Raw genomic sequence first — 13,454 nt, forward strand, 5'->3', positions numbered from 1 at the left:
AAGCCAGTGGACCTGGATACGTCTCCAGATACTCGCATGCGTTTTCCCTCTACAGTGGCTACAGAGGAGGGAGCTGAGTCCTGGACCTTAGCTTGCCCTCAGTGGCGGTCAAGACTAATGTTTCAACAGAAGTGCTTCAGCCAGGAGTGTCCCATTCAGAACCGCTTCTTCCATTTAATGAGCATTTGATGATGTCATGCTTGGGACCTGGTCCAAGCCCAACACAAGGGCTCCGGTGAACAGCATGATTACCCACCGCACCGCTCCAGGGGACCCAAATTTCCTCACTCAACACCCTACCAAGGAGAGCTTGGTGATCCAAGCCTAGACGTCCCACCTAAATCCTGGCACATTCCCCGCCACACCCCCAGACAGAGAATCCAAGGCGTGAGAATCTTGGAAAGAACGTGCTTTCTTCCACCAGCCCGGCACTGCTCTCTGTGAACACCACATGCGGTTTGGGACGCAATTCCCACACGCTGTGGGATACGGTTATGCAGGTCCTGAAAACAGTCCCAAAGGAGGCCCGGGCTGTGCTCTCACAGGCTGTTGCCAATGGAAGAGATGCAGCGAAGTTCCCCAACTGTTGTGGACTTGACACAAGGGACTCACTAGGCAGAGCAGTTTCGTTGACTGTGCCCTGTGACGCCACACCTGGTTGAGGCCTGGCTTTTATGGGAATGTCCAGTCCTCCCTCATGGACATGCCCTTTGATGGCTCTGTCTCTTCAGAGACAAGGCAGATTCGGTGCTCTAGCGCTTTAAGGACAGCAGGGCTGCAGCCAGGTCCTTGGGCCTTTCTATTGCCCCTCGTCATCCTCAATCTGCCTGTCCAGGCAGATCACATGCAGTTCCTACTGGCCTCATGGGTCGGGTTGTCAGCAGTCTGGTCAGTCTGCCATCCTCCTGCAGCCGCAGCCTCCAAACCCTCCTAATCTGCCCACATATCATCATGGACACCCAGTTGGTGGCAGGATTCCCCATTACCTGCCCCTATGGCAGTCCATAGCATTGGACAGGTGAAGTTTGCAGATTATACAAAGAGGCTGCTCCCTCCCATTTGAGACTACCCCTCCCTCCATGCCACCCTCTTACGACAAGCTGATGGAGGACAACCTATCGCTTCTCTGCCAGGAAGTAACAGCTCTTCTGAACAAAGGAGCCAGAGAGTGTTGCAGCACCAGAAGTAGGTAGTATTTGCTATTCTCGCTACTGTGTGGTGCCCAAGAAGGTTAGAAGCCTTCATGCTATCCTCGACCTATGCTCTCAATTTCTTCCTCAAGAAGGAGAAATTCAAGATGCTCTCTCTGGCTCAGGTCCTGTTTACCATGGACCCAGGATTCTGTATGGTAGCGTTGGACTTGCAGGATGCTATTTTCACATTCCCATCCTGCTTGCCCACAGGTGCTACCTGCGGTTTACAATGGGCCACAAGCATTTTCAGTTCACTGTGCTTCCTTTTGGCCTCACTAGCGCTTCTCGGATGTTCACCAAGGTGATGGCGGTGATTGCAGCTCATCTGCTGATACCAGGGGTGCCCATCTTTCCTATCTTGACGACTGGCTGTTAAATGTGGGCTCTCCCCAGGCTGTCATCCCCCACCTCCAGACTACGGGGGACCTCCTGCATTCGCTGGGGTTTACTATCAGTGTGCCGAAGTCACACCTGATTCCCTCTCAGGCGCTCTTTCATCGGAGTAGTTCTAGACATGGTGCAGTTTCAGGTCTATCCTCCTGAACGTCGAGTCAAGGATATTCTGACTGTGAAAACGATGTTTCAGCCTTTATCCTGGATTTCAGTGAGACCTACTCTGAGGCTGTTGGAACTTATAGCCTTCTGCATTCTGCTTGTGGCACATGCCCGTTGGCATATGTGGATTCTGTAGCGGGACCTGAAGTTCCAGTCGACACAGCATCAGGAAGATCTCTCCGACATGACCCAGATCTAGGAGGGAATTGCAAAGGACCTCCAGTGGTAGCTTACGAACTGCGATTGAGTCAGCGGCAGACCCTTTTCTCTTCCCAAACCAGATCTCACCGTGGTGACAGATGCGTCACTCCTGGGATGGGCCAGCCACCTAGGAGAGGTAGAGGCTTCCGGTACACTTTTCCGCCAATGCCACTCCTACCCAGGTTCTCAAGAAGATCAGGAATGACCGGGCCCAAGTCATGTTGGGGCTCTGGACTTAGCACGGAGAGTGTGGTATCCCGAGCAGAATGCCTAAGTCCACCACACACAATATGGTGGAATTCCTATTTCCGTATTTACTTAAGGCTTTCCAACCTAGAGGTGTGTCCAGCCTGGCATGCAACACACATCCTGGTTTCCTGCCTATCCTGGTGCCAAATGGGCCTCAGGGCAGGCTGTGGCATCTCCCAGGTCTAGGGGAATCCAGACTTGCGTATCAAAGGCGGTGTGTTTTTTTAAGCTCCTTGCCTTGACATGCTAATCTATTGTCCATCCTGCTGGAGGAGATGTAACCACTTCCTGCCAGAGCAGGCATGGTTTCTGACCTCTGAGAGCAGGGCTCTCACTTCCTAGGGGGTCGAAAAACGGGTCTGTGGTGGCAGGCTGGACAGAACCAGTCAGCCTGCACACTAGAGGACCAGTAGGTTTTCTGTGGGTACCTCCTCTTGGTGCATATATATTAAAAAATCCATCAGTGGAATAGATGTGGGTTTATTAAGACAATTTGTTTGATATCAAGCACCGTAGGTTTCAGTTCAGCCATTATGTAGCTGGGAAACTCGTTTAGACCAGTACATACCTTAAGATGTTTTTCCTGTAAAATCCAGCAATGGAACTAGACATTACAGGGATATATTTGCTCATGCAAAGACTTTATCACATGTGCTATATTGTACCTTGCCTTAGGGCTCCACTGCTTGCTTTAGGAATGACTTGCATGTAGCCCATGCAGTGTCTTTGGCTTGGCACACAGGAGTGTGCCATGTCAGGTTTTTAAACATTGGTTGCACCATGTGTCGCAGCCTACAATGGCAGTCTGTGTTGAATGTGTGTGTGGGTCCCTTAGGGTGGCATAAGATATGCTGCAGCCCTAAGTGAACCTTCTTTAGCACTCATGCCCTAGGCACCAGGGGTACCATTTACTAGGGACTTACAGGGGTACGAATGTCCTTTGCAAATTGTAGGACAATCAAACATCACCTTGTTTTAAGGGAGGAGCACAGGCACTGAGGTCTGGTTGGCAGGCCTCCGTGTACTGTCTGAGCCAAAAATCAACATTTAGTAGCAAAAAATGAGGGGAAAGGGGGGGGGGGGGTGCTACTGCAAGAGAATCCCAGTTTCCTACACAGTCCTGGATATCTGTCAGGCAGCAACGTGGGCCTCATTTCACACGTTTACTAAACATTACTGTCTGGACAGTCCGGTCCGTAGGGATGGGCATTTTGCTAGTTTGATCCTGCAAAGCTTCCTCATGTGAAATTGGTCCACATATCCACCTCCAGGGATGTATTGCCTGGGTATCTATTTTAAGGTAAGGCATCTGTGGCTAGAAGTCTCTATCAGATGAGCAAGTTACTGACCTTTGGTAAAGCCTTCTCTGGTAGAGACTCTATCCAGACACAGATCCTTACCGACCCACCCATCCTCCCTGTCCTGCGAATGGATTTCTAGGGACAGGGTACTTTTCTTTCAGGGCCCTAGTTTTCCACAACAGTGGTCCATGTACGTTGTGGCTCTGCGCTTCTGCTGTGGAAAGTCAGGAAAGGTAACTGACGTCAACGCACCAAAACAAACGTTCTTATGAAATTTCTGCAGCCTAGGCCTACAGTGTCTGAGCCTTTGCTCCCCTTTATTGAGGCCTCCACTGTTGCCTTCACGGGCACTTAGTCAATGCCCTGTTCTGCACGCAGGTAAGTAGGCAGGTAGCCAAGCTCCTTCAACGAGTAAGGAGGATTCCAATTCCATCCCCGCCACTCAGCTGGATCAGGATTCCAAGAGGATTGTGGAGTTTGGCAAACCTATGTTCTCCTTTGCCAGACAAAATGTAATGGACAAGACACAGCCCAAAATGTTATCCGCAGGTCTAGACTCTACTGATAGTCTGGGATGGGCGCTTGATACCAGTGTTGTACTCGGCCAATAGATTTCATACGACATTTTTGTGGCCTGCATCTGCAGTTAGTACAAGGTGCAGTCTGATCTGGTGCCTGTGATTATTTACTAAGTCGATGTTTTGTCAAAGGTCACGAGGTCAAGATTAAGAAAATGACAAAACAGCCATTGGATGGGATGATGCAAAAGACATAATGTACACAGAGTGGAAAGATGCTCTTAAACAAAATGAGGTGCTACAGTAAATAGCAAGATGGTTATAGTGGGGTTGCCCAACGATTATTGTGATTTGAGCAGATACAGGCCAGCAAAAAGAGAACTCAAAAAAAGTGAACAGTATAGTATTATGTATCAATGTTAATGATTATACGTAATTTCATTGCAGCCATGTAGGTTGCATACAGTTGTAAAAACAACAAAATACACAGGGGTAACAACTAGATATCAGTGCAACAGTTGCTCAAAATTTACGATTTTGGAATATGTATGGCTCTATCATTTAATCATGTAATCAAATACTCTGATTACCCATGGAAAGGGTATCAATTCTCTATTTAAACAGAACAATCTAATACAGGTCGCCACTTTGTTTTTAACTTACAGTGCGTCTCTTTTTATGTTTCCACGGTTGCTCTCTTCGGCCTAAGTCTTCATTTTCCAAGGTCCTTTACAATGCCCGACTGCTAAATTTGAGTAAATTTGTTGAAACAGTTACCACTTTCATAAATGACTTTATCTGCTGCCTCACGCCAGTCCAAATTGTGACGTCATTCCGCCATTATTGATATCTCTGAGTTTCTGCATAGTTTTTCAGTGTCCCATTCATTAGTTCCTGGTTGACACTCTTTGATGTTTGTTCATGTCTTTTGCACCACAGGTCCCCATTCGGACATTATTAGAGAAAAGAAATTAGTTCACCCAGAAAACTGAGAGCAGGCTTTTTGGAACAAAGTTATCAGGAGCATTTGAATCATTGCATGACTAAAGTAACTGATATTGGTGGCTGGGACTGGATAAAGATGTGGAACTATTGTGTCAACAAAATGCTACATGTGTTAGCCAGTGCTAAAGCTGCTCTAATCAGCACATATACTGATCGTATAAACTACTGAACACTGATACTGTTCGTATAAACCTCAATCTTTTGCCAAGCATGCTGCAACTGTAATTGGAACTATGGATGTATTAGGAGAGAAAATGGATTTGCCATTGTGATGGTAAATTGCCATTCTAAATCTTTAGAAATGGAATTTATGGGGGTGTACCACTACTTACTCTAATTCTTAGAAAAAGTCTTTAGGAAAGAATGCTATCCAGATCATGTTAGATGATAGTGTACAGTTTTATTGAGAAAATATGTGAAATGTAGGATACGCTTATACAATCCCACAGCAATCGGGCTAGTTGTGAAGACAGAGTAATCAAAGACTGTATACAGCTAGCTAATGCCAGTAATCAGTAGACAATTGTTCTTGTTGGACAAATAGTTAGAATACAAAAAACTTAAAATGGGAAAAAACGCACATTTTGTTTTCCAGACCAATGAGGGTAAGCAGAAACAGTTACGGTAGATAAGACAAAGTGGATAAAAACAGAGCAATAAAACACACATTAAAAGGAGAAGATAAAATTGCAAAACAATGCATGACTGTAGATGCAAATAACAAAATTATGAGTTTATAGGAAAGAATGTTTTTGGTGAGGAAAATTATAAAGGAGGAAAAAGATATAATTCACCAGAAAAAGCAATAACTAAGCAAATTATCAAGTAAGTAATATAAAAGTATACCCAGACTGTACATAGCTTCTTAAGGAATATTGTAATATTTTATATTATTGTGCCTTAGTTAACTGTTCAAGAAATCATGTGTTATATTCTGCTAATCTGCATCACTGACTATAGAATGTAGAATGTATAGTGCCCTGGTAGCAAAGGCAAGCTTGGTTAGCCAGACTGCTGTGGAGAGCATGGGATATGTAGACTTTTTCTACCAGGAAGTTAAATCAAATTTACAGAAAAAGTCTAATCAGTACACAAGTAGTCTATGCACACAATGTGCCACAGATATAAAAATAATGTCTTTGTGTAGAATTTAGCCTGAATTGCTTAAAAGAGACAAGAAATAACCTGCTTGTTTCCTCCTCGTTACTTAATAGATAAAAATTTAAATCTTTTTTGTGTTATAACTACCCTTTATGATTGTATTAACCAAATATTTATTTTCCCTGAACAGGACAGAAAACAGTATATCTTTGGTGAAATCCTGCTGGAATGAACTGTTTGCACTCGGCTTAGCCCAGTGTGCGCAAGTAATGAACGTGGCAACCATATTAACTGCATTTGTTAACCACCTTCAGGGTAGCCTTCAGCAAGGTAAAATATGTCTATTGCAATGCAGCCAGTACAAATGATTGTTTTGCCAGAATGTTGTTGTCAGTTGGGATACTTTGTGTTTGCTTTATTATGCCTGGTTATTTTAATAACTAGCCACTCTACCTGTTTCGTTTATTTAAACCAGTGTATGCATTTTAGTGCCCATGAAATGGACCATATGTACTAAAACCAGTTGCTATGGAACCTGTCATTAAGCGAGCACCCAAAGCGTGTGCTTCTCTCTGAGATTTCATTAAATGTAAAATCTGCCTGTCTCTGTTATGAGAATTTCATGGCTCTGACCGCTTTGTGATGAGCTCGCTCATTAATCATGTAGTAAAATATGCCTTGTTAGTAAGAAATTTTAGGAGTAGCTCCAGTAGGTGGAATGAATAATGTACTATACTCCTGTCTCTTTTAATAAATTAGCATTGTAAAGCACCTCCCAGAAAAGGATGATTACTTGGCTGGTTGCAAGATTGATTCTTCAAACTGTTCTGCATGGTATTATTTTGAGATGTTTTCAATGAATAACAAGTTAAAAATTCTCTTTATATTTTGCCATATTCCGTAGCTGAATCAATAGATGTCATTCTGACTGCAGGTAAAATGAAGGACATGCAAAGGAGTATCGCTTAGGTAATGCAAAGAGGGACAACATGGTTTATAAATGTTTTAAAATGTTTCTATTGTAGATAAGTTGTCATCAGAAAGAGTGAAGCTAGTGATGGACCATATTTTCAAGCTTCAAGAATTTTGCAACAGTATGGTTAAGCTAAGTCTTGATGGTTATGAATATGCCTACCTGAAAGCCATCGTCCTCTTCAGCCCTGGTAAGTTTAAGTCTTTCAAGAAAAATTGATGCATATATGGTTTTATGAGATTGATTTGAAACTTTAATTTAAACCTCGTCTCAGTTTGTGAAGATTTCTACCAACAAATACAATTTATATACGGGGTCTTGTATGAACACTAGTCATTTCTCATTCTCCAGTCAGTGAATGCCGTTACTAAATGTTTACATTTATTGAAGTGCAAACCTGTCTCCATATCTGTGTCATACGTAATGTGCCTTTTTATTTTCAAAGATGTATTTTTTTTCTCACATTGTTAGTTTACTGGCTGTATCTCTAGATACAATGCAATGTATTGTTATGTAGTTGGATACAGTGGTTCCTAACTTGGAAATGTCCCTTTTCAAGATGTCAGTGATGGTGATGCCCTGTTGGATAGTTATTGCAACAAATTGTTCTATTGACATACTTAGTGTTCAACTCCCCAGATTACATAGAACAGCTCTGCACTTATTGACAGAGAACTGCACACCCTCGGTACAAGTTTTTCTTCTCTTTGAGAAGCAGGAAAAATAACCCACCACCAGAGAAATGTCCTCTGAGCTATAGGAGATGGATCACTAAAAATAATAAACTAGTCCCTTCAATAATCAATGATTTATTAGTAGCTTGCCCTCCTTTTATAAAACGTCATCAATACTTAGCCTAACTAAAGGGCTATATACTTGACTTTATTGGCTGAAAGATGCACGCTAAAAGAATACCCGAAGTATGCAATGACTTTGTAGCACTTAATATTGCTATTAAAGATCAGCTTGAATTACATCATCTGTGGTCTCCTCCTGCTGTGTAATAATTCACTCTAAAGTATCACTATGTAATCATTCAGATTACTTAAGCCTTTTTTTGGTTTCATATGTAGTTATTGATTGAGTCTTCTAATACCATTTATTCTATTGTTCTCCCAGACTCCTCATCTACTTGCACTGTTTCCCACCCCGTACTATACCACTTTAGGTTGCAAAATTAATGTTTTATTTTTCAGCTTCTTTCATAATATTCCCACTGTAAAGTGTAATAACAGCTAGGAAGTTAGTTGTTGGCTGGGGTGTAGGTGTGGGGGCAGAAATGCGGACACATTGGTATTGTAAATTTCAAGTGGTCTGAGGGTAGGGGGATATATGATGGGAAGCTGAGGGTGCGTAGGGAAAGGTAATACCTGGTTGTGGATGTATCTTAAAGGCTGGTAAAAGTGAGACCCAAGCCCGAAAGTGTGGGAGTTGCAGGAAGTGCATGATTCGATACAGAGCACATGGCAAACAGTATTCCGAGATGGGGATTGGTTGTAATCTGGGACGTCTGTAGCCTAGAGAGGCAAAAGAGCAGCTGTTCTATTGTAGAGTCTCTATGCTGAGTTTCAGTTGTACTATGAAGCGCTACAGAATATAGAAATCCAATTGTAGCTTGAAACAAATTGCTTTAACCTCAAAAGAAAGAATCCTTGTCAAATTGATAAATATTCTGAGAAACAGGCAGCCTGTAACTTTCAGTTTAGGATTGCTGACTGGTTATGTTATTCTTTGTTATGGTTAGTTATTTTGTGTGTTCCCACAGCTAATGTGGTCACAAAGAACCCCTCATCTGGGCATTTTCTGTTTATAATTACGCTCAATGGGGACACTGCCCAACACCGTCAAAAGGTAGTTCAAAAACATTTGCACAAAGGTTTGCCTATTTTTCTGTTTTTGACAGACCCAGCCTCTTATTATTATAGGCTGGCACCTGGTAAGAAAAATATGCTCACAAGCTGATCTACTCTGGTTCCTTTATTTGCCAACTGTATGTACAGGGTTTCGACTTTTGGAAGTACACCATAGACACAAAATTTGTCTGGTGAACAAATGATTGGCAGGTTTAGGGAAATGAAGCCTTATTTAGAGCATGCCTCTTACCACTTAAAATGATTTTTCTGAATAAAACGGTGCAACAGACTTCTCTCTTTGAATAGCCAAGATGAAGGATTAGAACACACCCCGTATTCCCGTGTTGTCACTCCTTGAGAACTGGCAGCACTTAATTCACTTCAGTGTGGGTACATTAAATACCATGATACGTATTGGTTCTTTTAATTCCTTAGACCCCAGATTGGTTTGGCCTATGGACACAAATGGTTGTCAATCTAGATTCCCGAGCAACAACAAAGAGTTTAGGATCAATCGGCCTGGTCAGCGAACACTCAAGGGTGGTGACATCGAATAATGTTGGCAAGTTGTGCTTTGATAGGCTAAAAACCTCCACGTTTTTCTCAGGTGAAGCAACACTTGTCCCTTTTTAGGTCTCGCCTGACCCAGCACATGCGCTGGTCTGGCGAGACTTATTGAGAGGGTTCCAAAAAGTGCTGCCAGCCTAGAGCCACAGTGCATGTGCGCGGGCTCGCGCACCGCCCTTTACCGCCATTACTTTCGGTTTCACGGCCACTTTGATATTTGATCGCGATCACTTTCACTTTCGCGGCCGCTTTGCATAGCCAATAGGTCTCGCTTTTGGTACATTATAAGTATTTAGTTATGCAACTGTTGCATGGCTAAACACTTATAAGGTCTCAAAGGCGAGACCTATTGGCTATGCCAATGCTTGTTTCTGATGACATGGATCTCAGGAATTTCTTGTTAGGTCCCCGGAACCCTTGTGAAAAGCGCTTCTTGTATGAAGAGGTATGGTGCAGCGGCCAGGGCAGCTGACTTCGGAGGACAGGGCTCAATGTTCGATCCCCCGCCTCAGCCCAGCACCATGTGACTCTGGGCAATAGCTCACTTAATTTCCACAATGGCCCCTACCGCCTTGAGACCCGTAAGGGTGAGTAGTTTGCACTTTACAAATACGGATTTACATTTTACAACGAACTGTAGGAAATTTCTCAACAGGAAGCTGCTGAGAGACTGTGCGAGATCGAAAGGGTTGACTTAGAAAAGGCTTTGTGTATGACCACATTATCATCTAGAATGTATTCACTGGGCAACATAGTGTCTTCTGCAGTTGACATAATACTGCAAGATATGTCTATTTTACAGCATGGAGAGTCACAACTACGGTCAATTGTAATACTAAGCTGGATGTTGCAAACATTACGTTTTGGCCACGTGCCATGGCGTTACATCAACATTACAAGTCTTTTTTTCTGCATATGATCTCACAGAAAGATAGATAGTAATGGCACGCAGAGATGTGAAATATACCATGTTGCACATTGAAAAATTAGACCAATTACCTTTCACCGTGGCTGAGACACCATCCACAAACTGGATAATCCATGGTTACATCACCCTACCGGTCACAACTTTCCAATTCCAATATTGTATATAATACTAACAGGTAGGCAGATACAAAGCACTGTGGAAAGGTTATGTGCATGAGTACTGGGAGTTGCCATTCAGGTTTAGATGCAGGAATGGGGACACAGACATTTGAGGTATGGCGCAGCGTCCAGGGTGCCTGACTCCGGACCATGGGGTTCATGGTTCGATCCCCGGCGGCAGGTTAGCCCAGCAGCGTGTGACTCTGGGCAATAGCTTGCTTAATCTTCCAGACGGCCCCCAGTGCCGGGACACCTCTCCGGAGGTAGCTGTGCGCTTTACAAAAATGCTGGTATTTCATTTCATTTTCCTTAGTGATACCGACTGTGAGGATACTTTAAGCAGGTCCTTAGTTTTCAAGGACCCTTCTCTTCATGGGGCATGCAATGCTTCAATTGCGAACTTGTCTTGTTATCTAAAGGGTTCTCCAGCTGCCGTGAATCATCCGGTCTTCAAGCTTCTCTCGAATGGAGGCTATTTGATGCTGAATGATCAAGGGTGTTGTGGAATGGAACCAGGCATCGCTTATCTGGTAACGGTTACTTCCATAGTCTCTTTTTTCACACAAGTACTGTTTCCACCTGCCCGCACTGTTAGGGAGGCAACGCAAGGGCCTTCAATAAATGTTTCAAACATACACTTTGATTCTCTGAGCAAACTGAAAGTCATGCTTTTTCAAAAAGATGTGCCATTTAGCCAGAGAGATGTTTAATCTCCAGGTTGCAATGTCCTCGTCTGAGATACAGACACTACTCCACACTAGCTTCCTGCTGCATTTTGGGGAGCGGGTTCACTGCATCTTTAATATGTGTTATACGAAGGGAATAGTGCGCTTTTTTAAAATTTATCAGCACCTTTCAGATGATTTTCCGAGCTACACAATCTTTCATACACTCCGTGTTGGGAAGCGTTTTTGGAGGGCTCCCGCTTGTCCTGCTACTTGTGGCGGGAATACTGATCTTAATTTTTCTGCTCCGCAATGGACACCCCAGTTCTCCCTAGAATGGAGACAAAACTGCGTGTGCTGCGATGCCGTAAGCGCATGGTACACTGTTTTGGAACACCTCGGCTTCAAGAACTAAATGAGCACTGGTTCTTATTCTTCAGTCCTGTTTGGCTTCACTGCGTACAACCTGTATTCCATTGCCTGCAGCAACAAATGCGTATTAGATCCATGCCTAGAATCACAATCGGTTGCGCCTCTGGACATTAAGGTACTTATGGAACCCTTAAAGGCCCATGGATATTGTTGTCCCAGCGTATTCCATTGCTGATGAATGCATTAATTGAGCCACCCTGGGATGCTTTGGCTCCTAGCGAAATGTACACCGGCTCTACGATATGCATACAGGATGCAGTCTCTCCCTCAGCAGCTTCGTTGGAAACTAGATGGAATTACCATACCATTGCTCCATAAACATGCTTCGAGGTGCGCCTCTGGGAACGTTGTCTGCTGTTGTGGGCAACAGCAATGTTGCCGCTACCACTCAGAAACACAACCAATTGGCTTTTCCATGTGGTGGGACCCATTTGGCCTGTTTTTTTTAAACAAAATATATCAAACACTTTTTCTTTATTTTTCTAGGCACCATGGCTTTCTGAGTGCTTAGGATTTCAAAGCTTTTATATGAATATCTGAAAGGGAAGCTTGCTTTTAGATGTTTTTAAGAGTTGTTTTAAAACCTTTTTTACTTCACTTCATTATGGCCTGCTGGCTTTTAGATCGCTTTTATATAGTATGAGGAGTGGGTGTTATATGCCCGGGCTAGGCCCATGTAATGAAGCTGCTCAATTCTTACATTGTCCTATTTTTCACACTAACATTTCTGCTGTTACTTTTTGCACAAATTTGGATTAGTTTCTCTGAAACTACTTTGTTGTACACATCTAGCTTTGCACAACATTATCACGATGCCTCGGACATCCTGTACAAGGCCCTTCTACGCACGGTGTATAAATGTAATTTGTATCTTCATCCACGGGGCGAAAGGACTATCTACAAATCCATAACATCGCTAAGCTATACGCACATTGCAAGGCTGCTTTCTATTCTAAATAAAGAGCATCCCAACAGATTAGCAGAGGAGGCCCCTTTACACAGAGGGTCTCTGCATGCTGAGACTGCATCACAGGGTGGTCTGACATCTCCGTGAGTGGTGTCCAGTTCGTGACCAAGACTGGGTCCTCCATTCTCTCCCGCCACGTAATAGGGTTGGATCGTCCCTTGGGGGATTCTTGGCTACACACACTTTAGGTACACTGTGAGTATGTTTTTTTATAGTAGAAGTACGTCCGATTACTTCCTTGTTTATATTCCAGCATATGTACACTGTTTTAGCACCATGGTAGAAATGTATCTACTATTTACGCTTTTGGTGTTTGTAATTACTTTCATCTGCGTCTGTCTACTGATCATTGCAGCTCATGTATTCTATACAAGAGAAACATTGGTTTAATGCATATATTGAAAACGACTCCCTGTGTATTCTCTGTATATTCCTCTTACCACAAGTAGGCACGAGTGACTGAGCGAAAGGTCCTGATCTGTTTCCACGATCTTTGAGGGGTCATGGTTGTCATGTTTAATGGTTGCAAGAAACCGATCGCTTATTGGTAAAGTTAGGGGGGCTTGTGGTGGCACAGTGAGCTAGCTGGTCTCTAGGCCAACATATCCTGCAGGAGTGCCCAGAATCAGTCTAGGCACCTCACCCAAAGCTTTTGTTGTTCAACAAATGCTCAAGTCCTATGGATTTGTAGGAACTATACGATAATCGGAATCAGGTAAGTACCTTCGGAGTTCAAGATTTTTGTAGAAATAGAAAAATACATTTGTATAAGGGTTTTGAGGAACGAG

General features: G+C 43.4%; 1 protein-coding gene across 4 annotated transcripts in view; it reads left to right on the forward strand.

The window, feature by feature from the left end:
* NR2C1 (nuclear receptor subfamily 2 group C member 1) overlaps window positions 1-13,454 on the forward strand; it is a 358,243-nt gene that overhangs the window by 250,281 nt on the left and 94,508 nt on the right. For all 4 annotated transcript variants that reach the window (XM_085653389.1, XM_085653391.1, XM_085653392.1 and 1 more), the window contains 2 exons: window positions 6,314-6,453; window positions 7,149-7,286. In XM_085653389.1, coding sequence (XP_085509515.1) covers window positions 6,314-6,453; window positions 7,149-7,286 — 278 coding nt within the window. The remainder of the gene's footprint in view (window positions 1-6,313; window positions 6,454-7,148; window positions 7,287-13,454) is intronic.

Source organism: Triturus cristatus, chromosome 4_1 (genome assembly GCF_964204655.1).
Source record: "Triturus cristatus chromosome 4_1, aTriCri1.1, whole genome shotgun sequence".
NCBI classification, from domain to species: domain Eukaryota; kingdom Metazoa; phylum Chordata; class Amphibia; order Caudata; family Salamandridae; genus Triturus; species Triturus cristatus.